Source organism: Mesoplodon bidens (assembly GCF_964165515.1).
Source record: "Mesoplodon bidens genome assembly, chromosome: 4".
In the NCBI taxonomy this organism is placed as follows: domain Eukaryota; kingdom Metazoa; phylum Chordata; class Mammalia; order Artiodactyla; family Ziphiidae; genus Mesoplodon; species Mesoplodon bidens.
Window position 1 is genome coordinate 84,669,738 of NC_138160.1, and position 27,758 is coordinate 84,697,495.

At 37.0% G+C, this 27,758-nt stretch overlaps 1 protein-coding gene across 14 annotated transcripts in view; it reads left to right on the plus strand.

Moving 5' to 3' along the window:
• The window catches only part of PAM (peptidylglycine alpha-amidating monooxygenase), a 303,779-nt gene that overhangs the window by 117,681 nt on the left and 158,340 nt on the right, over positions 1–27,758 (plus strand). For 13 of the 14 annotated variants that reach the window (XM_081233252.1, XM_081233262.1, XM_081233263.1 and 10 more), the window contains 2 exons: positions 23,344–23,788; positions 24,738–24,858. In XM_081233252.1, the coding sequence (XP_081089378.1) occupies positions 23,700–23,788; positions 24,738–24,858 (210 nt within the window). In that variant the 5' untranslated portion in view covers positions 23,344–23,699. Of the gene's footprint in view, positions 1–14,923; positions 14,948–23,343; positions 23,789–24,737; positions 24,859–27,758 lie in introns of those variants that run through there. The other variant, XM_081233258.1, reaches the window with a different exon arrangement.

The window sequence follows — 27,758 nt, forward strand, 5'->3', positions numbered from 1 at the left end:
ATTTCTGAGCACCTGCTATCTGTTTGACGATGTTCTGGATGCTAGGGATATAGCAGTGAAAAAGGAAGAAGCAGAACATCACCACATGGTCCGTGCTCAAGAAATGAGAGCCATTATTATGCTGTAATAAAAAGTTTTCCAGTCCTTTTGTCTGATTTATATGTTACGACCATGGCAGAGATATAAATTTCTAGAGCTTTAACTGTTTGCCTGGAGCCACAGAATCAAAATCATGGATCTTAGCTGGAAGGGACCCCAGGGCTCTTAGGAGATATTGTTGATGTTGCCCATTGTATATACATTTGGTAGCTGTTGATGCACAGTGAGTGTGTGCCACTGTTTACTTTTCTGGAAATGGTGATTGATTGATGAGTGTCTGATCTAAGCACATGCTGTTATTAAATCCCTCTTATAAGCTAGGGCTTATGTTTTGAAGTACTTTGTGGTGGTTAGACTTGTAGTCATGGACCATGGAACATAACAAATTTAACAGGTCCACATTGTGTGCATAGATATGTTTTGAAGGCAGGGCATTGATAATGAAGGTGAAGGTGAAGGGAGAAGTAAGGATATACCACCTTCATTACCATCAGGCAGGTAATTGAATTAGTCAGCCACAGTTGGCCAGCAACCAGTTAATTACCATCAAGACTAACATATAAGTAGATTATTGTACTGACCATTTTGTTCCTAGTCTATAGCTTATGTGTTTTGCCAAGGATGCTTTTTGTACAGATGGCACTGGCAATACGTCAAAGGATTTTGACAAAGTACCAAAAAGCCAGTTACTCTTGTTGAACTGTTGTGGTAACAGAAATAGTCAAGAAAACCAGGCCTAGTAATAACTAGCAGCAGGAACCTTAAGATGGTAAGAAGACAGAGGCCATTATTACATTTTAGAGGCATTGTTCTTGAGCACAAATGTGTGATGTCTTCACCAACTCCCAAAGCTGAGAATTAGCACTGTACACCTTTGTGAAAATTAGTGCTATTTGTGTAGTTCATTGATGGTGTAGATGCTACACTAAAGACATTTAGCACTTTTATGCATAAGAATTCTTTTTGGTTCTATTTTCAGTCATTTAGTTTCAGAAACAGTTTTCTTCACCTTAAAATAGTTTTGGTTTTGGATAGAAATTTGAACACATTTTTATCAAATGAAAGTCATTAATGAACATATTATTTTCCAGAAAAAAAATTATTGGATTCAGAGTAGACATATATAAATTAGCTTCTAATTAACAAGTCTTTTGTCAATTGTCTGCATCTTCTATGTTTATCAGCTATCATAACTTACATTTGGATATACGTTGATTTGTTTTTAACATTTTTAGATGGTTAGGTAATTATCCAAGTTCACCTTATTATCACTCAACTAATAGAAGAGTTTTCTGCCTTCTGGGAACAAACATATTGCACGGAAAGTGAGCAAAGTTGTGCAAAACAAATAGTGGGGTTTTTTTGTAATTGTGCAAGGTGGGACACCCCTGACATTTCATGTTCCTTTTAGGCCATATGAAGCTTCTGCTCTTGCCAAGGAGATGGTTGTAAAGGCCCTATGCATCCTTGAACATACTGTGGTCTGGACTAAGGAGGGGTCAGGGAGAACTGAAGTGCACTTACCGTGTGCTCAGGAGGCCTTCTCTTGTCATATTGCTCTGTTTCATTCGCAGCCACTAACATTGAGAGATTTTAGTGTATCATTGTTGGAAGGGGATGGGAGTGGGGGCAGAGGACTGTGACTGGAACACTATCCGGCTATATCTCGTTTCCCTTATACATCAAAACCCCACCTATGCCCTCATGGTAGCCTCTGAACCTTTTATTCTCATCCAGATACCACATTTAGAAACAAGATACAGAATCCTAGATGAGTGCAAATGAAATGGTTCTTCAGTACATACACCCTGTGTTGTAGATCAGTGTAGATGTGGTTGGCACAAGAAAATGAAGACCCCGGGAGGGAAGATCAAGGAGGGAGAGGTATCTGGGAATAGTAGTTATACTTTGGTCCCAAATGGCCTTGAGGAGATCCTGTTGGTTTGGGGATCTGGTCACTAGAATGGATCATTATGCATCAAATTTAAGATGATGGTCAGACTTCTGCAAAACCCTGGAATGCTTTGCCTGTTGCAGAGTGATCAAAACTCCTAGGCCATCATTTTTTAAGTTGATCTTCATCCAACCTGCAATAGAAAATACGTATTCCAGGGCCTTCACCAAAGTTACTGAATTGGAATCTAAATGTGTCCACTAAATGTGGACCCTGGAATCTGCATTTTAAGATCTGGATGATTCTAGAATTTGAACAACATTGTGTTATGGGGTTGCAGGAATTAAACTCAGATTTCGGAAGACCCAAAGTGACCTAAATCCCGAAGACTTTCTGCTGGAAACAGCTTCCTGATTTTGCCTCTGACCTGACCCATCTAGACCTGAGCAGATAGGCTTCAGTAAGAACAATGACCTGGAGAGCAGAGGTTCTTAACCTGAAGAACTTTAAAATCATACATTCCTTGTACCGTTCCCATCAGTTTTTGACTGAGTAGGTCTGGACTCAAGCATTGATATAAGATCTATAGTCAGAGGATTCTTGGGCTAAGCAAGCTTTTGATTTTGCTTACCTAGTCTAATTTTGCTTCGAAAACAGCCTCCAAGATATTCCTATCTCCTAGTTTGCTTTTTGACCTTTTAAAAGTGCTGGAGTAGCTCAGCGGGTGGACACAGACCAGATTTTGATACTGCAAGATTGATGCTAGAGTATATTGGTCTTTTTAGAGCAGTTTCTCTCCTTATGATTGATCCTCATGGGAGTAAGTTTTTTAAAGTAAAATATGCAGAGCTCTTTCATGGTTGTTGTCTTCCTTTGTCCTCCCAGAATCCCTTTGAGGTAAAGAGGACAAGAATAGGTTTTGTTGTTCTCCTTTAAATGCTTGTAATCAGAGTGAGTGGTGGAAAATTCTGTGTCAGAGCAAGCTTGGACATGATACATAGACTTGAATTAGCTTGCTTCAAGAGCAAATTCAAGAATGTTTCTTGACCACTAGTGAATGCAGTTATAGGATACTCAGGTCTACTGCTATTACTAAATCTAAAAGGATGTGAAAAATCTATCTCTTTCTTCCTCTCAATTAAATTATAGTTTCATCAAAGTACAGTCTAATTGTATTCTAGGTAACAGGGGCTACTCTTCATTGCGGTGCATGGGCTTCTCATTGCGGTGGCTTCTCTGGTTGTAGAGCACGGGCTGTAGGCACACGGGCTTCAATAGTTGTGGCGCACAGGCTTAGTTGCTCCATGGCATGTAGGATCTTCCTGGACTAGGGATCGAACCCATGTCCCCTGCATTGGCAGGTGGATTCTTAACCACTGCGCCACCAGGGAAGTCCCCCCACTACAATTCTGAACAAATGGTTAAAGCACACATATTTAAAATCCCTAAATATTCCTATAATTTCAATGGAATTAGATAAGCAAAAAAATTGAAAGTGTATGGAAACGTTTTCCCAAAGAGTAAGTGCTTTTTGTTTGTTTATGCCTCATTAATTGAAAGCATTGTTTTATTGTGAAAAATCCAGTTACACCTTTATACTTAAGTTGATGAAATTAAGTAGAAACTAGCCCTTTTCCATTGAAAGAGACAGTGTATATGCCAAGGTCAGGAAGCAGTGGAGGTTTAGTGATATTTTAGCTATGAAAACTGCCTTGAAATACCAACAACAAAAATTAGTGATGCTGCGTTTTACCACTGTCTTACTATTTAGAATTAAATGTTACTTTCCTAAGAGAGAGAAGTATTGAATACATTATTTTAAACTTTTATTGATTGTTAAAAAGTGTTTATTCCTGCTTTCTGCTTTCTTTTGGCATATGACATAGAAAGAAAAGTGCCAAATTGTGGATGTTTTGGCTGCCTTTCAGTTGAATTTTAAAAATTCTACCTCATCTAGTCCTATTTTTGTCCTGTTTGAGTCCTTAAACACAGTGTCATACCTAGAAATATTGAAGCTGAGTCATAAATTTCAGGTTGAATAGTATGAAAATGGCTATCAGATAATGTAACTATAATAAAAAATGAAAAACTATCCATTGATTCTGTAATACAAACTTCAGAGAGTAAGAGTCAACATAATCTTATTCACTTGTACCGATGGACAGAGTCCAGAAGAGCAAGCAGTGATTCTGGTGTTTTGCGTGTCCTGGGTGCTTGTCAGAACACAGGGTGGGAAAGGGACTCATTGCAGGAGATGTTTCTACCTTTCATGAAAGCAGCCTTGGTGAAAGTCTGTGAGTCACCAGTCCCTCACTGCTCCCAGTATAGATCCTCTGCCAACACACTGCCCTTAGTCGCCCCTTACCTGGAGTTCCTGCCGCAAGATCAAATACAAATCTCAGCTGCTTCATGGAGCCTTTTGAAATCATCCTAACCCTCAGGGATCTTATCTTCCCTTCTCTCAACGTGTGTTGCTTATTATTTCTGACACACAACATTCAGTGTATACTTCCCTGGTTATTAGTTTTCTCTTTAATTATGTTATTCATGGATGGTTCAGTGGTGTATTTCTTGTCTCTCATCCAGAAGGCCAACAAAATGCTTTTCTTAGAAAGACGTCAACGAAAGTCTTAGACTCCTTAGAAAGGAGTCAACGAAACATTGGACTGATAGACAGGAGACATGTTACCCCTGGTTCTGCTCTGAAATTGGAGAAGGAACTTTGAGCAGAGCATTTAACCTACCTTTGTTTCTTTCCTCAGCTATCAAATGAGGAAATTGGACTAGATAATCTCCAGATAATCCACTTTAAAATTGTATTTCTGGGACTTCAGGTTCAATGTGGCAGATTGGGTACATGATTTTAGCTCTAGACCTCCCCAAATCCCTCTAAAAAGGATGGTAAAATAATTTTAAAAGTTATAAACTTGCAAAGATAAAGGAGAGATTCCACAGTGAGTAAGAGATTAATATATCTTTGGAAAGCGGAAAGTAGAGGACTGATAACAGACTTAGTACAGCAGGAGCTGTTTCATATAAGTGCCCTAGAGAGGAAAGACCCATGAGAATCAAGCTGTTTGGCTTCAAAAACCACATGAAAACTTCAAGCCTTGGTGATACCGGTGCCATGGAAAGTAGGGATGCTGTGTGGCGCTAAAATCGGGGGATAATGTGGGAGTCTCCTCTGGCCCCCTCTCCCTGCCCTGCTCCCTGAACGTTAGCAGCGTACTTCACCCTTTCAGAATATGGGTGACTCTTCTCTAGAGAATTGAAAACCCCCAGGTTGATGGGGGACTTATGGAAATGTCTAACTTGAAAGAGAGAATTAAAAAAAAAAAAAAAGGAACTCAGCTGGAACAAACAGTGTAGAAAGGAAGAGAAAATGGAAAAGGTTGAAACTAGAAAGCAGAAAAAGTTCTTTAAAAAAAACACAGATTATTGAAGAAAATAAATTATCAAAGAAATATTTAAGAATATTTATCAACATAGTAGTTCATAAGCCTTTATGTTAAAATGACCTAGCAAGTTGAATGAGCAGTGCCCAGGAGAATGAATGAGAAAAGACTCATATTAGGGAACATCAGTAAAAATTCAGAACAGAAAGCTAAAGAGAAATATTTTAAAGCTTCCAGACTGGGGAGGTATTGAGAGAGATTAGTAATAAAGTATGAAAAATCAGAGTGGTACCTGAATTCTCAACAACAGGATTATAAGAAAGAAGATAGAGGAGTAATACCTTTTAAATTCTTAGAAGTGATTTTCATCTTGTAAATCTATATTCAGCCAAACACAATGAAGGATGATGCTAAAATAAAGATATTCCACACATGGTTCAGGAACCATGCTCTAGTTCCTGAACTCCATAAAAACAAAAACGTATACAAGAAAGTTAACAATCATAAGACAGTTACTTGGTTCAGTGGAAAACAGTTTATATAGCTTTAACAATTTAAATATTGATTTTACTAAAAATTGTGGTGTGTCTTTTGGGAAGCTGGTGGGATTGGAAAGGGGGCTGTAAGAGACTTAGTTCTCATCTTCGAAAGTAGGAAGTCAATAGATAATGAATAGATCTGTGAATTGGTGAATGAGAACATCAACACATTTGGAAAAATGAAGGTAAATACCAGAATAGTCTGCTAAAAGAGTGCCAAAGTGTTACATGTGATGAGTAGGTCTTGTGGTAGTTGGGCAAAGACTGCTGTTTTCATTGTAGGATCTTAGCACTATTTGACTTTTAACTATGTGTACATACTACAGTACTTTGATTTAAAAATTCTTTTTAAAAAGTTTATTTTCTTTTCCTAAAACTTCATGTATATCCAAAATTGGTATGTATAGTTTTTCTTAAACTTTACTGTGAGACCCTGGAGAACTGTGTGATGTATTTCTTTGCATCCCTTGCTCCCATGCATTTGCTTAATATTTACTGAGTATGTCATGTTGGAACAGGTAGGATGATGCTCCACTGTCACTGGATTTAAAAAAAAAAAGAGCTGTTTTTCTAAGTGGAGATGAATATGAGGCTTTCACAAACATAATGCCTTGGGAAGGTGTAGGCATGGGAGTGTATATTGAAATTCACAACCTTTTTTCTCTGTAACTTGTATAAACTTCATAACCCTCCATCCCGCTGAGTAGCTGGGAAGTAATTAAATTTGCCCATTAGAGTTACCTAGTTCTTCTGCTTTAACATTGTCTTTTCATGTACATCTTTGGACAGTTTCTAAATTCAAGTCCCTGTGAGGGGGACTGTTCCTTCTTTTGCCTTCTGCCTTCCTCAAGGAGTGTTTGGATTCAGGCTGATGGAAGTAGTCTCTCTTTGAACATCACCAGTCACTGACTGAGTAGAAGACACACGGGTAACATAAAAGGAAACAGGAAAACTGAGTGTGGTGAACTAGCAATGGCTTTTGAAACGTCAGCTTGGATTGACACAATTCACTTCTGTCCCCCTTTCATTGGTTAAAGGAAGTCACATGGCCATTGGGTGCACAGTACTCCTGTGCCACCCAGCTGTGGGCAACTGAGGTGTGTCTCTGTTACAGCAGATACAGTGCCCTACACAAATTATACTCTTGGGAAATTTTGATAGGAAGAATAGAGAAAAAAGAAATGTACGGGTAGAAAGAAAAGCAGGAGTAACCATTGACTACCATTAGGTCTCAGATTCAAATAAATTAATTTGTGGGGAAAGTGTGAGGGGACAGGAAACTCAAAATATCAGGTTTCATTTGGGGGAAAGCAGAAAGCAGAATAATGTACTGATTGGATTGGTGTGGAGCAATAGGAATGTAGGATTGAGAGAAACTGAAACTGTATGTGTGGGAAGAATTCTGCTCAGTAATCAGATGCCCTCTCCAGTTAGTTTAGGAAATACTGTTTTATGTGCATAAATGTGTGATTCCTTCTCCTTAGAATTTTTCTATAATTTTATTAAAGTTGACTTTCTCATTAGGAGAAAAATTCAGGTTTCAGAAGTGAGTAAAATGCTTAGGTTGTGTGCATATGTATTTTGATTATGTATTGGAACACATTGCATAATTAAACTAAAATATTTTAATGATATCTCATTTGCTATATACCTTGGAGGATAATTGTAACTCAATAAAGAATTTCCCCTCTAATGTGTTGTGTTTTTACATAACAAAGGCTGCCTTAATGAACCTTTATCTCATTATAATGTAATACTGATAGTGATTTAAATATCAAAATGAAAGGGAAATTTTATCACAGTTTTATTCTCTTTTTGACAAATCAATACTGCTTAATTTATTTTTCTGATTTGAAAATTAGCATTTTGTTAAGATAAAACTTACTGATAAAAGATGTTGACCTCTTTGGTAGCAGGAAAATTTTTGATATTTTATAAAAAGAGAAGGAGATAATTACAAAGTTTCAGGAACAAGAAATAAAGTAGGCCATCTTAAAATGTTAATTCAGCTAAATCAGAATGAAATGGTTAATAGTATTTTTTAAAATATCTTAAAACAAATCTGTGGCCTACTTAAAACAAAGACAGCATATATTAGTGCTATATTATTATTTATGGAGGAAGAAGTTTTACCTTATTTTTTTAACCTTAACTTAATTGATCAAATAATTTAAAGCATATTTTTCTATTATGTTTGAATAACTCCACTCATATTTAACAATATCATTCTTTCATCTCTGCCATTCCACTTATCTTTTCTTTAATCATTGATGAAGAAATCATGAAATAGAATACAATTTCCACCATGCCAAAAGAGCAGTAATCAGTACAGTATTTTGCTAGATGTAAGCCAGGGTGACCAATCTAGAAGCTGCCTTCCCAGTTGGTATCCATCCCTGAATCAATGAAGCAGTCATCTGCCAGCCACTATGATAGTGGAAATCACCAGCCGGTCAAGCATGGGCCATTAATTTTGAATGCATTGATAGACATAAATTTCCCTGAAAATCATATTGAAAGATAAAATGGCCAGCTTCTTTTAAGGATATTCTGATATACCTCGGGGCTGTTATAGGAACCACTGATTATTTTATAGTTTTATTTTGTTAAAGGAATTTTAAAAGGTTTGATGTTGACCTTGATGTATTTTTAAGTAACAATAAATAATCACTACTAAATCTACACCTTTTGTACTTTTATGAATAGTATATTTAAAGACTTAAGGTCCTATTTTTCTGTTTCATTTCTATTTTTACCAAATCTTTAGGAATATGTCATTTCAAAAGAGGTAACAATCTTTTGGTGGAATTACTGGACTGAAAGTACATTGTTTGCTTTATCAATAGAATTTTACACATTGCCATGAGTTACTTGTATAATGATCCAGGTTTTGGTATCTGCATGACTTCTTCACTGTTTGAGAGACTTAGTCTTAGGATAATAGAAATTCATCATAATGGGAAGCAAAACTTTTTAAAAAGTAAAATTAATGCATATATACTGACTTTAAAAATTTCATTTCAAAAACTAAAAAAAATGCTTTTCAAAAGAATCATCTTCCAATAAGGCAATTCACATGATTCCTCTATTTAGGAATAAATATTAAAATTCAGTAGAATCAAGTAAAGAGTAGTAAGACTGATTTCTCATTTAGCAGTTAGTCCTGTGTAGTACTTAGTAGTCATATAGCACATTTCATCTTTAAAATGCTTTAGCAACAATAAGTTACATTTCTTGTCAATACTCCTATAAAGAGATAGGCAAGTATTACTAATAAGAATCTGTTTGTCTTATTTAAATCCCAAGCACCTAGTTGGGTCTACCATTTTATATTTGTTCTAAGAAAATGTCTAACTGCTTTTGGAATATGAATGTGTGTTATTTACCTCCACTGCTAATTTCTTTGGGCTGTTGGTTCTACAAATCTGCCTCTATATAGTTTCCTTAAGTCGTGCAACACAAACTTGAGCCATGACATAAAATACCTGTCAGTGCCGGTCCTAGTAAATATTTCCTAATAATCTTGACGTAACAGTGGTAATTCCCTTGAAACATAAATTGTTATTCCTGATTAGTGGCACATATTTCAAATGATATAGGTTAAGATTTTAGTTCTATTTTTGCTGAATGACAGAATTACTGTTTTTTTATTGTATTTTTTACTGTATTTTTGTAAACATCTTTATTGGAGTATAATTGCTTTACATTGTTGTGTTAGTTTCTGCTGTATAACAGAGTGAATCAGCTATACATATACATATATCCCCATATCCCCTCCCTCTTGCGTCTCCCTCCAACCCTCCCTATCCCACCCCTCTAGGTGGTCACAAAGCACCAAGCTGGTCTCCCTGTGCTATGCAGTTGCTTCCCACTAGCTATCTATTTTATATTTGGTAGTGTATATATGTCTATGCTACTCTCTCCTTTGTCCCAGCTTACCCTTCCCCCCCAACCCGTGTCCTCAATTCCATTCTTTATGTCTGCGTCTTTATTCCTGTCCTGCCCCTAGTTTCCTCAGAACCATTTTTCTTTTTCTTTTCAGATTCCATATATATGTGTTAGCATATGGTATTTGTTTTTCTCTTTCTGACTTACTTCACTCTGTATGACAGACTCTAGATCCATTCACCTCACTACAAATGACTCAATTTCGTTCCTTTTATGGCTGAGTAATATTCCATTGTATATATTTGCCACATCTTCTTTGTCCATTCATCTGTTGATGGACATTAGGTTGTTTCCATGACCTGGCTATTGTAAATAGAGCTGCAATTAACATTGTGGTACGTGACTCTTTTTGAATTATGGTTTTCTCAGGGTATATGCCCAGTAGTGGGATTGCTGGGTCATGTGGGAGTTCTATTTTCAGTTTTTTAAGGAACCTCCATACTGTTCTCCAGAGTGGCTGTATCAATTTACATTCCCACCAACAGTGCAAGAGGGTTCCCTTTTCTCCACACCCTCTCCAGCATTTATTGTTTGTAGACTTTTTGATGATGGCCATTCTGACCAGTGTGAGGTTGGTACCTCATTGTAGTTTTGATTTGCATTTCTCTAATGATGAGTGATGTTGAGCATCCTTTCTTGTGTTTGTTGTCAATCTGTATATCTTCTTTGGAGAAATGTCTATTTAGGTATTCTGTCCATTTTTGGATTGGGTTGTTTGCTTTTTTGATATTGAGCTGCATGAGCTGTTTGTATATTTTGGAGATTAATCCTTCATCTGTTGATTCGTTTGCAAATATTTTCTCCCATTCTGAGGGTTGTCTTTTCATCTTGTTTATGGTTTCCTTTGCTGTGCAAATGCTTTTAAGTTTCATTAGGTCCCATTTGTTTATTTTTCTTTTTATTTCCCTTTCTCTAGGAGGTTGGTCAAAAAGGATCTTGCTGTGATTTATGTCATAGAGTGTTCTGCCTATGTTTTCCTCTAAGAGTTTGATAGTGTCTGGCCTTACATTTAGGTCTTTAATCCATTTTGAGTTTATTTTTGTGTATGGTGTTAGGGAGTGTTCTAATTTCATTCTTTTACATGTAGCTGTCCAGTTTTCCCAGTACCACTTATTGAAGAGACTGTCTTTTCTCCATTTTATATCCTTGCCTTCTTTGTCATAGATTAGTTGACCATAGGTGGTGAGGGTTTATCTCTGGGCTTTCTATCCTGTTCCATTGATATGTATTTCTGTTTTTGTGCCAGTATCATACTGTCTTGATTACTGTAGCTTTGTAGCATAGTCTAAAGTCCGGGAGCCTGATTCCTCCAGCTCCGTTTTTCTTTCTCAAGGTTGCTTTGGCTATTCGGGGTCTTTTGTGTTTCCATACAAATTGTGAAATTTGTTGTTCTATTTCTGTGAAAAATGCCATTGGTAGTTTGATAGGGATTGCGTTGAATCTGTAGATTGCTTTGGGTAGTAGTGTCATTTTCACAGTGTGGATTCTTCCAATCCAAGAACATGGTATATCTCTCTATCTGTTGGTATCATCTTTAATTTCTTTCATCAGTGTCTTATAGTTTTCTGCATACAGGTCTTTTGTCGCCTTAGGTAGGTTTGTTCCTAGGTATTTTATTCTTTTTATTGCAATGGTAAATGGGAGTGTTTCCTTAATTTCTCTTTCAGATTTTTCATCATTAGTGTATAGGAATGCAAGAGATTTCTGTGCATTAATTTTGTGTCCCGCTACTGTACCAAATTCATTGATTATTTCTAGTAGTTTTCTGGTGGCATGTTTAGAATTCTCTACATATAGTATCATGTCATCTGCAAACAGTGACAGTTTTACTTCTTCTTTTCTAATTTGGATTCCTTTTTTTTTTTCTTTTTCTTCTCTGATTGCTGTGGCTAAAAGTTCCAAAACTGTGTTGAATAATAGTGGTGAGAGTCAGCAACCTTGTCTTGTTCCTGATCTTAGAGGAAATGGTTTCAGTTTTTCACTATCGAGAATGATGTTGGCTGTGGGTTGTCATATATGGCCTTTATTATGTTGAGGTAAGTTCCCTCTATGCCTACTTTCTGGAGGGATTTTATCATAAATGGGTGTTGAATTTTGTCAAAAGCTTTTTCTACATGTATTGAGCTTATCGTATGGTTTTTATCCTTCAATTTGTTAATATGGTGTATCACATTGATTGATTTGCATATATTGAAGAATCCTTGCATTCCTTGGATAAACTCCACTTGATCATGGCGTATGATCCGTTTAATGTGCTGTTGGGTTCTGTTGCTAGTATTTTGTTGAGGATTTTTGCATCTATGTTCATCAGTGATATTGGCCTGTAGTTTTCTTTTTCTGTGATGTCTTTGTCTGGTTTTGGTATCAGGGTGATGGTGGCCTCATAGAATGAATTTGGGAGTGTTCCTCTCTCTGCTGTATTTTGGAAGAGTTTGAGAAGGATAGGTGTTAGCTCTTCTCCAAATGTTTGATAGAAGTCGCCTGTGAAGCCATCTAGTCCTGGGTTTTGTTTGTTGGAAGATTTTTAATCACAGTTTGAATTTCAGTGCTTGTGATTGGCCTGTTTATATTTTCTATTTCTTCCTGGTTCAGTCTTGGAAGGTTGTGATTTTGTAAGAATTTGTCCATTTTTTTCCAGGTTGTCCATTTTATTGGCATAGAGTTGCTTGTAATAATCTCTCATGATCCTTTGTATCACGTATAGAATTACTGTTTTTGCTCTTACTTTTAATGTTAGAAAGAGTGTTTAAATTGGGGCATTTCAATGCTTTTTCCCCCTAACTCTTCAATGATAATTGTTATTAAAAATTCAACTTTTTTTTAATGATGACACTCAAGGTTAGGTCATATAACTTCAGTAATGGAGATAGAAGGTGAGCAAGATCGACTAGGCATGCTTGGGCCTCACTTCCTTGGAGTGATACGATGGGGACGGCATCTAGTGTGTTCTCTCACACCCAGTGGAGCGTGGCCCTCATCTTTTTTTCAACTCTTATTTCATTTCCAGCATGTAGTGCACATCACTGTGGGAAACCTTGTAAAGAAGGTTAAAAACTGTAGAAGGGAAAGCCAGTCTGTAAGCACCTTGTTAAAATAAACCACTTCTTCCTAAGCTCAAGACAGCAAGAAACAGTTTAATAACTATGAAATAAATTCACCACCTGTTTGTGCAGCAGTATCAAAGACTTCTAGCAAACATAAGAATGCTTTGATCCTTTTGAGCCAGAAGAAAATTATGAAGCTCTGAATTGATAGTTCATGGGGGTTTGGGGACACTGACCAAAGAAAACTGTTATTATTATAGATGAGAAGTTAAAATATTTGAATATAAGCTACTCAGTATATCGTACTTCTTTCAGTGCTGAATTGCATATTTAAAAATTCAAATAGTCTTGTTATGATTAAGCTGTATTTTATTATAGCTTGTATACCCCAAAATAAAAAACACTAAAATGGTTTTAAGCAACTGTGTTTCTTTTGTTAATGGCTTTCAAATTATATAGTTGAGATAGATTGAGGGGGCAGTGTATAGTATATATTTTATAGGAGCCCTCTAGGTTACTGTAAACTCAGTTGAACAGAATTATATAAATGAGAGAATGTTTTAACATTCTTTCACGATCTTTAGGAAAATTTCCCATAAGTTTTTCAATTATACAATAACAGTATATGATTGTAGATTCCACTTTAAGTACTCTAATTATACAGCTGAGAGGCTTAAAGACAAGGATACCAAAACTTTTATTATAGCAAGGGGTATGTTTATGGGCATTTTACTGTAAGTATTTGAACATTTGAAATGGAAAATATAAGAATCACTTGAAAATTTGATTCTGCTATGGGAGAAAATGCTTCTATGTGAACAACACACGACACAAAAGATAAAGTTCAGTGTAATTTTGGAGTGAAAATCTAGACATTTCCTGTAGATTTTACTTATCAAGAAAGAGGATATTTATTTTGTAACTGCATGTTCTGGATCTGAGCCACGTTCATGTGTAGTTAATAACTGCTGCCTCTGAAGTCATAGGGAGGCATTTAACAAAATATGTATTGAAATGCTTCGGGAATAACTCTGCCTAAGGATGTGGAAGTATAAACAGGAAAAAAAAATCCCTACAAAAGAGGACATCTCGTTAAAAAATATGTTGATTAGTTGCAAGAAAGACAGAAGGAAAGGCGGATGCCCGCCTTCTGACCACATCCATCCAAGCCCAGTGCCTGGCATTGAATATTTGCTCTTAAATGTGGCACCCTTCCATCCTTCATTCAGTAACAACTTCCTCTTGAAAATAGCAGAAAATAATAATGCACAGACCCACAAAGGAAGCATTACAAAGGTAATGGAAAGACCTTTCAGTACTTAAATCAGCCAGTGATTCATACTTTATTAAAAAAACAAATAGACAAACTTTTGAAATTTAGTCAAGTCTTGGATATTAGTTTCAAACTAGTTCCTCAAAAACTTCACTGAAGAGGAAGAAGAGAGTTTATTAATTTTTGAATTGGCATGTTATGGAGATAGCCTATAAGTTCAGGCCCTCATGTCTGACTTGCTCCATAAGTTAGGACAGAAATCCCCACCTTGCTAAATGACTGCAGGACCAGGCTCATGGCCTGCGCCCCCAACTCAACAAGAATATTTAAAGGAGAAGGCAGCTATAGCTGCAGAAGTGTTTTGTGCTCTACTTATGAAACTGAATTCTTTGTCTCGTTTATAAGTAAAAAAAAAGATACTGGTAGGCAAATGAGTCACATGCAAAGGAGCCATTCTACCTCTCTGACATCATCAGTAACGGTTAATGCTCTCCTGTGCAGTGCACAGTCTCTTGAGAACTTCCTGTGCATCCTTAGAATAAAAGGATGTGTGCTGATTGGAACACAGGGATCTGTTTTATCTTACATTAAAGTATGCTAGCACTGAATTCAGATTCATGTGTTATGAAGTACCATTTGAAGTAGTCAAAGTTGAGAAACTTAATTAAGAATAATGTCTCTTGTTTTTTCCCCCACAGAAATATTTACAGGACTGAGCAATTTGATGACTAATGGACATAGTTAAAGGCCATCTGGTACGGATCATGGCAACCAAAAAATAAAAATAAATAAAATGTGTTACCGTTGGCAAGTTCTTATTGCAGTAGAATCATATGCTGAATGGTACCCCTGAGATTGTTCAACATTATATATTCTAATAGGTACCTAGCCAATTTTGACTTACAGGGGAAGAATACTTCAAATTGACTACCTGTTAGAAGAGATGAATCCCAAACAAACCCACGTGCAGAAAATGCCATTCAATTTCGTGTGCCTTGCTAAAAGAGAGACTTAAAAAACAAAGAAAGGAAGAACAGGAAAGGAAAGGAAAGAAGAGAAAAGAAAAGAAGTAGCAACGTAGTATATCTGAGTGTGGCAAATGCTATGCTATGTGTAAGGTGAAGTTTACCTTCTTATATAAAGAATGGGTGCACCTCTGGGGTCACAACACAAATGACTTTAGGGTATAGCTAGTAATGTTAATGAGAAAAACTGGCCAGATGTGAAAAACGACAACAAAACAATTGGACAGACAAAACTGCACCTCAGTGTTGAGTGTCAGTTAAAAAAGTACCCTTGGCCTCAGGATCTGGGAATACATAGGGAGCAGAAGGGGCTAATTGTTCCCATGTGGAGATATGGGTCCAGTGATGCCAGATTTTTTACAACTCTTCAAGAGACACTTTTTATGTGAAATCTTTTCATTTTGAAATGTTTACTCAGAATTCAAATTCAAGAGAAGAGTTAGGAAAAATTCTTGCAAGCCAAACAAAATCTACTTTGGGGACTAGATTTAGACCCTTGTTATAGATCTTCAATTTGTTCTTTCTGAGTTAGCTAAATGAGTTATGTTTGTAAGGTTGTAGAGGAAGTGTTAATGCTTCCTAATATATGAATAAAAAAAGAGACTAGGTTACATTTATTGCTGAGCAGGTATGGGCTTTAACTGTGACATCAGATTGCCTGTGTTTATATTTTGGCTGTGTTCCGTGGGCAAGTTACCAATGCTCTGTGTGTCCAGTTTTCACTTCAGTAAAGTGGGAATGATAATGGTACAGATTTCATAAAGTTGCTGTAAGGCTTCAGATGAGCTAATCTATATATAGTGCTTATTAGTACAGTGCCTGGCATATAGTAATTGCTCGGTTACTTCACAATAAAATGATATTCAGAGGATTTGCTTTTTGTTGAACTTGAAGAAAACATCCCCTAAGAATGTAGAGAGTTTGTTTTATGTTGAAGAAAATGCGTTAAGAGGATAGATTCTGGAGGCTGCAAGCCAGGATTTAAATCCCTACTCTACTGTTGTGTAACCAGAGCAAGTTAATTAATTTTCCTAAGCTTTAGATCTGTTATCTATAAAATGGGAATAATAACTGGTACTTAAGAGTCATAAGAATTCAGTGAGATAATAACGCATAAGGTCAACATCTGGCGTATAAGTCGATAAATGTTACTTGCTGTTATGAATATTCTTTTCCCATTCTTTAGAAGTTCCATATTTGCGAGCACTTTTTATTCATTTATTTATTTATTTATTTATTTTTAATGTGGAATCTTTTTTAAATTTTATTTATTTTTTTGGTTGTGTTGGGTCTTTGTTGCTGCGTGTGGGCTTTCTCTAGTTGCGGTGAGCAGGGGCTACTACTCTTCATTGCAGTGCGTGGGCTTCTCATTGTGGTGGTTTCTCTTGTTGCGGAGCACAGGCTCTAGGTGTGTGGGCTTCAGTAGTTACAGCATGTGGGATCAGTAGTTGTGGCGAGCAGGCTCTAGAGTGCAGGCTCAGTAGTTGTGGCACACGGGCTTAGTTGCTCTGTGGCATGTGGGATCTTCCCAGACCAGGGCTCGAACCCGAGTCCCCTGACTTGACAGGCGGATTCTCAACCACTGCACCACCAGGGAAGTCCCTACAAGCACTTTTAAAAGTCAATCTATAGAGACTTCCCTTGTGGCGCAGCCTGCCAGTGCAGGGAACACAGGTTCGAGCCCTCGTCTGGGAAGATCCCACATGCCACGGAGCAACTAAGCCTGTGCACCACAACTACTGAGCCTGCGCTCTACAGCCTACAAGCCACAACTACTGAAGCCCGCATGCAGCAACGAAGACCCGAAGCAGCCAAAAAAATAAATAATATAAATAAAAATAAATTTATAAAAAAACCAAAAAAATCCATTTGTATCTCATTATATGTATTTGAAGGAATTATATCACCTAAAAATATTGAAGTATAATTGATTTACAATGATTCAGGTGTAATTATATCATTTTATTTAAATTAAGCTTTATCTTAATGAACCATATTACAACAGTGTTTTTTAACAAGGGCGATTTTTGATTTGACCTTCTAGAAGATATTTGGCAACGTCTGGAGACACTTTTGGTTGTCACACTGCAGGGGGTGCAACTGGAATCTAGTGGATAGAGTCCACAGATGCTGCTAGGCATCTTGTAAGGAACAAGACAGTCCTCTGCAACAGAGAATTATTCAGCTCAAAATGTTGCTAGTACTGAGCTTGAGGAACTCTGCATTACAGCTATAACTACCATAAAATTTAGTTTGTAAAGTTCTTGCCAAGGAAAAGAAGGAGAGTTAGTTATATTTCAAAACACAACCTAAACTCAGATAGAAATTAACACATAAATTGAAATCTGTGGAATCACATTCAGTATTTTAAATATAAATATGTATGTGTATAAATATCCCTATTTTCTTTTGGCTACAAAAGTAATATAAGCTTGTGAAAGTTAAAAGACTGCAAAAGCATGTAAATGGACAGTGAACATCCCCCCCTCTGTTTTTTTTTTAACCTATTCCCATTGAAGACCATTGGAAATCTAATTGAGTTATATTACTTCAGAATTTTAAATACATGTGTATACTGTTCTATAATTTGATTTTTTTAAGTTAATGTCTTTCTTTTCTCTTCCTGAAAAATTCAGTCCTAGAGCTGTTATGTGGGGCAGAGCAAGGTAGGCGTTCAGGACGGGTGGCCTGGCATGGGATGTCATGGCCCAAGCAGGGTGAGGAGGGCATCCATGTGTGTAGGCAGCCCAGTGTAAGGTGTCAGCAAAGGCCCAAGTGGAATGAAAAACACAAGAAGCAAGGCCTGGTGGAGGGTTTTAAGCCCAGATGAGAGAGGGCACAGAAAGCAAGGAAGTGCTCAGAGGATGACAGGACATGTCAAAAGGACACAAAAGCTAGCTTAAAGGAGTCACAACTGAGATACTTTGAGCATCAAAGTAAGTGAAGTAAATAAAGTTAGTAACAGATTAAAACCCACTGAATAAAATAAGAAACTTTGCGTCCATTATGATATAATAAATAAATGAATAAAATGAAAGTTTGATGAGAAATGGAATATTTATAAGTCAATAAATAACCTTTCCACCAAAAAATATTACTTAAAAAGGGAAAAATGGTAACTTTACTGTGGAAAAGCCTGGAAGATGTCACCTTAATTATATGATCAAAGTTAACATCATCAGTAGTGGGACAAATCAAAATTGCAAGCCACCTAATAAGATGCTGTGGTAGCCAGCTTTTCATCTCCTAGTATTCATGCCCTGGGGTAGTCTTCATCCGTGCTGAGTTTGGCCGACTTGTGTAATGGATAGCATATTATAGAAGTGATGGTATGTGACTTCTGATGCTTAGTCCCAAAAAATTTTGCTTACTTTGGGAGAAGCCAGCTGCCATGTTGTAAAGACATTCAAGCAGCCCTAGAGAGAGGGCCACATAGTGAGGACATGTTGTTTTTGCCAACAGCCAGCACTAACTTGCCAGCCTTGTGAGTAAGCCATCATGCAAGCAAATTCTTCAGCCCCAGTCAAGCCTTCAGATGACTGCAGCCATTGCCAACATCTTGCTTGAAACCTCATGAGAGAATCACCCAGCTAAGCTACTTCTTTACCCGATGCACAGAAACTATGCAAGAGAATGTTTATTGTTTTCAACTATTAAGTTTTGGAGTAATTTTATATGCAGCTATGGGCAACTAATATAGTGCAGTGAAAAGAACACAGCGTCACTTCTGTGATATTCCTGCTAGAGATGCACAACTTGAATCTAGTCCTAATAAGCAGAAAACAAACACTAACTGAGAGGCATTCTGCAAAATAACTGGCCTGCAATCTTCAATAGAGTCAAGGGCATAAAAGTTAAAGACAGAAACTGTCGTAGAGTGAAGGAGACTAAATAGAGACTTGACAACTTTACATGCAATTGTCCATTCTGAACTTGATTCTTTTGCTATAAGTGATACTATTGGGACAGCTGGCAAAGTTTGGAGACTGAGGATTAGATGATAGTAATGTGTCAATGTGAATATTTTTATTTTAATGATTGTATTGTGGTTATATAGTAGATATACTTTAGGAATTACACACTAAAGAATTCAGGGGTAATGAGACATCAGGTCAACTCTCAAATGGTTAAAGAAAAAAGGTTTTTTGTACTGTACTTGCAACATTTCTACAAGTTTGAGATTGTTTAAACATTTTTTTTAATTATGTAAAAAGAAAACAATGTGTCATGGAATATGACCTCGCCTATAAAAATAGATCCACCTGTCCTTTTTTTAAGGGATGTATGGTACCACCCCCCAAATTTTACCTATCTCTTATTGATGGCATTTAAATTGATTCCAGTTCTTTGCTATTATAAACATCCAGTTATCTGTTATTATAAACAATGTTAGTAAATATCCTCATAAACATATTTGTGCCCTTGTTCTATTTTTGCCCAAGAATAAATTCCTAGAGTTGAATTTCTAAGTGAATGGATATGCATCCTTTAATCAGTTTAATCATAAGTCATTGTAGGAAACCACATAAAATCTCCTTGAAAGAAAATGAAATCAATAATTTGGTCATTATTTTCATTTGTTTTTTCCCCCACTAGAAAGTAATCTCTATAAGAGTGGAAACTTTTATCTGTCTTGATCATCACCATTCCCAACATTAAGATAGTCCTAGGCATTCAGTAAATATTTGTTGCAGCAACAGTAATAGCAAACATTTATTATGTGTCTGGCATTGTTCTAAGGATATGAGTTCATTTATTCCTTCTAACAAGCCTATGAGATAGGTGGTAGGATTATTTCCATTTTGCAGATGAGGAAATTGAGGCAAAGAGAGGCTAAGTACTTGCCAGTTTCACAGGGCTAGTCAACGGTGGAGCCAGGAGTCCAGGAAGTTTTTCTTCAGTTTACAAGCTGTCAGCCTCAATGTTATAATGGTTCTTTCTTGTTGATAAATGAATCAGTAAGTGAATGGCCAATATATTTATTTGATTCTTTGATCAATTACAAATTTAAACTATCTTTTTGGGTTTTTTTCTTTTTTCAAATAAAAATGGAAAAGAATGGACTGCTCACTTTGTAAAAGCCAAATGAGTTTTATGGTCCTCTGTACCAGGCTGTACTTACTACATAATAGTACTGCTCCTGGAATTAATATTTGTACAGGTATAAACCATACATCATTTTTACTAACAATTTATTTATAATGTGTAAACAGAATATTTGCTTTGTATTACAAATAAAATAGTAAATCTGGGTCTGCAGCTTGAGTCTAGGAGGCAGAACCTTTTTTTTTGTTTTTTTTTGCGGTACGCAGGCCTCTCACTGTTGTGGCCTCTCCCGTTGTAGAGCACAGGCTCCGGACGCGCAGGCTCAGCAGCCATGGCTCACGGGCCTAGCTGCTCCGCGGCATGTGGGATCTTCCCGGACCGGGGCACGAACCCGTGTTCCCTGCATCGGCAGGCGGACTCTCAACCACTGTGCCACCAGGGAAGCCTGAGGCAGAACCTCTATTACTCGTTTTTCAAACATCCTCCGCTCCCCATTTGGGCTCCCGTGCCCTGCACTTGGAATACACACTCTCCGTCTCTCACAGCGGAAACCCAACCACACTCAGGCTCTTGCTCAGAACCACCTCTTCTACTGAAGACTGCTTTACCTCTCTCTTTTTTCTTACCCTCCTCTTGAAGATTGAAATGATCTTTCCTTCCTCAAAATTCCCTGAGTCCCTTTTATAGTACTCTCACAGGAATAGTACATTCTAAACATACCTTATATTACTTGTGAGAAGATGAGGATCTCCCTTAATAGACTACATTCTCTTTTACTTTTATTCATTTTATAAAATTCCAAAATATATTATATTTTGTAGAAAATATGAAATTAAGTATGTTTTTCTGAATTATCTCAAGGAAATCTATGTTGAATTTTTTTATCCTAAACAAGAATACTAAGATTTGAATATTATATATATATATATATATATATATATATATATATATATATACACACACACATTTATTCCACAATTATCAGTCATTGTAAAATAACACATGAAATGATTAGACATGATTTTGTTTCATATGATGATATGTATCTTGTCTTTAGTTTACAGGGCATCAAGAACCAGAAAACATAATTAGTTTTCATTTCTATAAGACCTTTTGTTCTGTTCATGGCTGCAAATAGCAACTTTTGCTTTTCCCCACAACTTCAGTTCCCTTTTCTTTTAGTGGGCGGTTCAGGGACATCAAAGGTAATAAAATCAATCAGAGGGATAAGTGGAATTTTTTTCAAAGACTAGTACTCAAGGATGTGTTCCTGTTAGAGAATTTTAATACTAAATTTGTTTTCAAGTGTTTGTTTAATACCAAATCTCCCTGCCAACTAGAAGAAGGACTGTCCTTGAATCCTGTTCTGCATGAAATAATAAAATATAATCCCTTCTTCAAATATATTTAAAGAAAAAGAAGAACTTCAGGGAATGTTAAGCATTGTCATTTTACAGGATTATATTTTGTTGTAAACAAAAGCAATAGCATAGCCTTCAGGCCAGTTGTTTCTCTTCCCCCGTAACTTCTTTCCTTTACCCAAAGGATTCAGACAAAACTAAAGGATTTTGTTCTGAAAGCTCACATAGCAAGCCACAGAGAAAGTTCAAACAAATATCATCAGTCTTTTAAAAATGTCATTGCTTGTGTAAATTAACTGTGGTCCTTGGTAGCTGGTGAGCCTCAAGCATCCTTGTATAGGTTGGATATTCAATCATGTTTTATTTGTATTTGGTGTAAGGTATGTTTCTTCTAGAAAGCAATGACCATGAACTCTTCTGATTTAAAGTTTAGGTCATGCTTTTTTGTTTGTTTTAGCTTAGTGTTTGTTTGATTTTTTGTTTGTTTTGTTTTGTTTAGATTAGCTTCAGTATCTTGTGATTTCCAGAGGATGATTTAGAGGCTAACTTATTATTGTGGAGCACTTCTAATGATCTTACTGATTTTTGCTTCTTACTGTTATTCATCTGGCCGATGGATTTATTTGTGATTCACCAAATCATGTTTATAATTAGTGATTAAAATAGAACTTTAAGACATCTTTTCCTTTGAATGTATTTTTATATTGTGAATGATACATTTTAAAATAATACCTTGCTAAAATGTACATACTTGATACATAGTCTGAAATATATTCAGAACAAGAGTAAAGTCTAAACACACATATTTTACATTTTAGCCTAGTTGAGTCCTCTTGACAAAATGTTGAGATGTTGCATTAGTTCCGTATGGCCTGTCATTTATATTAATGTAAAGGTTTTGATCATATCCTTTGTATATAAAATTCATGTGGGAGCCAGCTGAGATTCTCCTTACTGCTTCTAATTGTTTTGCATTGTAAGTCTCCAGACCTTATTCAGGAAAGAATATCTTTTGGGAGGCATGCCTTATAAGTAAGGAATTATTACTTTGTATATTAGATGCAGGATTTTTTAGTAGGTGCTTACATTTCATATATTGTGTTAGCTGTAGATTTTTGATTTGTTTTAAAGTTTTAAATTCTGAGAACTTCAGCGATTACTTCTGTGGTGATCATTCTTGGCAGAGGGTATCTTTCTCCTTGGATCTATAGCTCTGTGATGCATATATGTAAACATGCCTTTGTTCTCAAAGTCTTTTTCTTTCTGATTACTGTTGTATCCAAGTGCTTTGCCTGAGCCTTAGTTTCTTTTTTTCCTTTTCTTGTGCCTTAGCCTATCATTTGTGTGAGTATCTTTGTTTACATTCAGCAGAGGTATTAAGTGCATTTTTGATAATAGAAGGGAGTGACATAGGAAGTAAGGAGAAGAAATCCGGAGCCTGGGTTGGATGTGAGGTAAAAGGGGGAAAGAAGTAGAAGAGAAAAGGAGAGAGTGGGTGTGAGGGAGGAGGAAAGAGGAAAAGGCAGAACAGGGGCTATGGGGGGTGTTTGAAATCTTGGGGGCTGGTCTTGGGGGAGGGAGATCAACAGACCAGCATTTTCACCAGGCTTGGGCTCAAGCTTGTGAAACTACTAATGTATTGAAGAACCTCAGCTGGGATTTGCTGAGCACAAAGGCTGTAACGTGTTAGTCATCCATTATCTGCTTCTATTTTTGCAGGTTCTGAATGATGACTGACGCGGGTTTGTGTGATATCCCTCACAGTCCCTGTCATCCCCGAGTGATAAGGAACACTCACGTCTAGCCCCAGCACCAGGGCAGAAAGCAGCTCTGAAGGGAGGAGAGCTTCCGCTTGCGGACCTGACAAAAGTACCGCCTTCCCACGGGGTTCTGCCTGCGGCTTTTGATCCAGACACCTCGCAGCTCTCGCAGGCAGATGGTGTGTGGCCGTCGCCGGACGCCCGCCGCTCCCCGGCCATGAAGTAGCGGCTGCTGGCGGCGCTGCTGCCCGACCGCCGGCCCCAGCCCAGCGCTGCGCTGCCGGGTCCTCCCGGCGGGGCCGAAGCGGCGTGGCCATGGCTGGCTTTCGTAGACTGCTAGTTCTCCTCCTTGTTTTTCAAAGCAGCTGTTTGGGTTTCAGAAGCCCACTTTCTGTCTTTAAGAGGTGGGTGTTTGTTTTTGTTTTTAAACAGGCGAAATGTTTGGACGGTTTCTGTGCATGCTCCTGAAAAATGTAATCACTTATGAACCGGAGTGTTGGAGAAATATACATGGTTGATTAACTTTGCTGAAATCACTTGGAATTTTAGCACAATAACTTCTTGTAAAAGTCCCCCTTGCAGAAAAAGCCCACTGTTTTGTAGCCAAGCTGCACTGGCTTTCAAAACTCCACTTAGAAGTTGTGATTTCCAATACTAATCACTCCCTCTTGGGGAGATATTTCAGAAACTACAATATAGTCGTTTAGAGTTGAATGCCTTCTTGTTTATAACAGCCCGAAGAATAAAATATAAAGGTAGGTAACTGGTGGGGAGAAGCAGATCATGGACTGTAATAGCTCACGAGAAAACATTGAGCTGTATACACGCACCTTATAATTACTATGTTAAATATTTATGCACCTGTACATTTGTAATTCAATCGCAATCTTCCCCCCACCCCCATAAAACTCCACCTCCTAGCAATATTACTGTTGGTTTTTTGTTGCTGACTAGTAATACTGGACATTCATAAAATAGTCACTTACTGGCTTGTAGTTAATATTTCTGCCATTAGAGGATTGACAGGCTGTGATAATTATTATTTATTTATACTGTACTTTCATTAACTAGAAACAAATGTATATTTGACAAATTTTTATTGAATTAAGTTTTAAATGTAGGCTGCTAGGTTGCTTTGATTATACTTTGCTCTCAAGTTGGGTATATATTGTTCTTGAACTATACAATGCAGTTCTGAGAATATTATAGAATGTTATGTGGTTATTACATCTTTTCATTGGGTCTAAATCAACAATCTTTAAAGTCATAGAATTCCTTTTTTTTTTTCCCTTTCTCACGTCCAGGTAAGACACCATTATGTTCAAGGATATTGAGATTGTCTTCTTTTTTCAGGTTTAAAGAAACTACCAGATCATTTTCCAATGAATGTCTTGGTACCACCAGACCAGTAATTCCTGTTGATTCATCAGATTTTGCATTGGATATTCGCATGCCTGGGGTTACACCCAAACAGGTGAGAGGAATTCTTATTTCATTATTCACATGTTCTGTATACAATCTATAATTAAAGCAAAGAAACTGCATTTACAGCAGTAGTAACGTGTTTGAAAAGTAGGCATTTGCTTTCAAGACTCCTCAAATAGGGCTAGAATAATTGAATATTATAAAGAGGAGTAAATTTTTTAAGGTAAATCTTTCAGTTAAATTTCTTTCTAAAAAGTTTACCCATATTATTTGTGTTTTGAAATGTAACCTTGAAGATTTGTTTTGAAATTCTCAGTGAAGTAATAGCCTTCGTAATGCAGCATGTAAGTGTATATTAAAATATGAAAAATTATTCTAATAAAGGGAAATGATATTGAGCAGCGGCCTCTAAGAGATTAGGTTGTTTAAATACCCTTCTATCGCAGCCACAAGTTGAGAAATAAAAGCATGTGTTTACTGCCAAGAATTTGAAAAATAAAACATTCCACACTTTTAAAAGTTTAAAAAAAACTGTTCATGCAGGTGGTTGATTGTGAGTTTTCTTTAGCATGATTTACTTGTCATAAGATATATATTTTGGAGTAGTAGCAGAATTCATACCACCGTGACTTACACAGCATTTTGAGTAGAACTGGGTTGTTGCTAGGGCTTTCCCTATTTTAGGTATACACAAGAAGCTCAAACCCACTGCTGTCATGTGAGCAAGGTGTTTCATTAAGCATAAAAAGGCCAGAATTAATTATGCTTTTCAGCTAGGCAGTGCAGGGATTTAATTGTGTCATTAAAAGATAGTCTTCCTCTTTTGAAGGGCTGCAGAGACAGGGGAAGACCTGGGTGTTGTAGAGCTGCAGTGGCTGATGACTCATTGTTGCAGATAACATTCTAGTTTTCTTTTCTTTCTTCTATTTTAAAGTACTGAGAAAATAAAGGTATTCTACAGTATTGGGGAGAATTCTTTTGAAATTGACATTCGGAAGCTCTAAGAAAATACACGTGGTCTTTTTGAAGGACTAAGGATTGACATGCATTTATGTGAATACAATACACGTGTATGGTCTAAGTATCTATAAATAACTACTGTTGTCAAATTGGCCCTCACCTCCTCACCCCTGCCCATCCACAAATGACCAGGCAAATAACTTTTCTGTATGTTTAGTTATTAGTGTCCTGGCCTTTAATTTTATAAGGTCTTTATTTAGTACTTAGTAAAAAGAGATATAATGAGATTGGGAATAGGAGAGAACAGTGATAGTTGCTCACTTATGAAATGTGATTCTTCTTTCTCTTCTCACTTTTAAAAGTGATTTTTCCTGTATATTTGTTTAAAGTGGCTTTATATTGGGCTTCCCTAGTGGCGCAGTGGTTGAGAGTCCGCCTGCTGATGCAAGGGACACGGGTTCGTGCCCCGGTCTGGGAAGATCCCACATGCTGTGGAGCGGCTGGGCCTGTGAGCCATGGCCGCTGAGCCTGCGCGTCCGAAGCCTGTGCTCTACAATGGGAGAGGCCACAACAGTGAGAGGCCCGCGTACTGCAAAAAAAAAAAAAAAAAAAGTGGCATTATATTACTTTTTAAAAATATTCATGGGACTTCCCTGGTGGTGCAGGGGGCCTGGGCTTGATCCCTGGTCAGGGAACTAGATCCCACATGCATGCCACAACTAAGAGTTTTCATGCCACAACTAAGGAGCCCACCTGTTGCAACTATGACCCGGCACAACCAAATAAATAAATATTAAAAAAAAAAGTTTCACTAATTAGTCTTTAAGCACTCTTTTCCTACAAGAATATCATTATTTTCTCAAATAATCATTTGTTGTAGTTTGTTATTATTGTGTTTCTTTTTCTCATTATTTTACAGTAAAAACATTTAAATTATTTAATAATAATAATAATAGGTAACTGTGTTGGGGTGAACATTCTCAGAAAGAGTCCTAAAGGAATTGATTATAAAAGAATGAAAAGGAACTCTATTTTCATAAAGTAAAATGTCTTAACTCATTTTTTTGTAATCTTATAATTAGCAAAATAACTCTGTGGAAAAAAGAACATATATTAATAAGTAAATTACAGCTTGTCATTTTGCACTAGCTGCATTCAGCTTTGCCTCATGCAGTGGACATTTGCTGGTTGCCTTACCAGAATACAGTTCCTTATTGCTGCTTTTCTGAAACCGTGTGGTTCCTGGAGCTGTCTACCCAGGATCCAGAGGTGGAGTACATAGACTAGGATTAGCAAATCACTGCATTCCACTTCTCCTTCCACAGTGACTGGTTGAGAAGAAGGTGTGTGACCTAGACCAGTCCAATCAAATCTTTTGCTGGGAATGCATGTTTTTGTTGCATGTGAGCAAAGGGCATGTAGTCCTAGGGTCTGCTGAGTTCATGAGAGGAGCCATGTCTAGAACAAAACTAATACCATAGACGGCAATGCAGAGAGACTGAAAGAACAGAGGTTCTTGCTGACGTTGCTACTTAGGCAGTTTTCCTTTATGTTAGCCTTTCTTGTTTCAACCAGACTAAGTTGGGTTTTCTCTGACTTGTAACTGAAGCTGCCTAACTGGGTAAGTGATTCCCTTGTTCTCTCTGGTCAGCTCAGAACTGGTTGTTGAATGTTTCTTCCACTTTCCCTACCACTTTCTATTGACCACGTGCCACGAGTATTTACTGACTTGATCCGGCTGACATATAGGTCATATACCTAATAAACCTCCATGAGAAGTGGTAATTATTACTCCTGTTGAGTGTACCCAGGAAGAGATGGATACAGAAACCCCAGAAATGCTGTCCTCCTAAACTCTGTGTTCTTAGTGAGGAAGATCCAGAACTGTGATAGTGTGAATACTTTAGGTGAAGAAAGTATTCTTTTCTTAAAATGCAGATGAAACTAAGTTTAATACAGATCCTTAAGAGGAAAGGAGCTAAGAAGGCA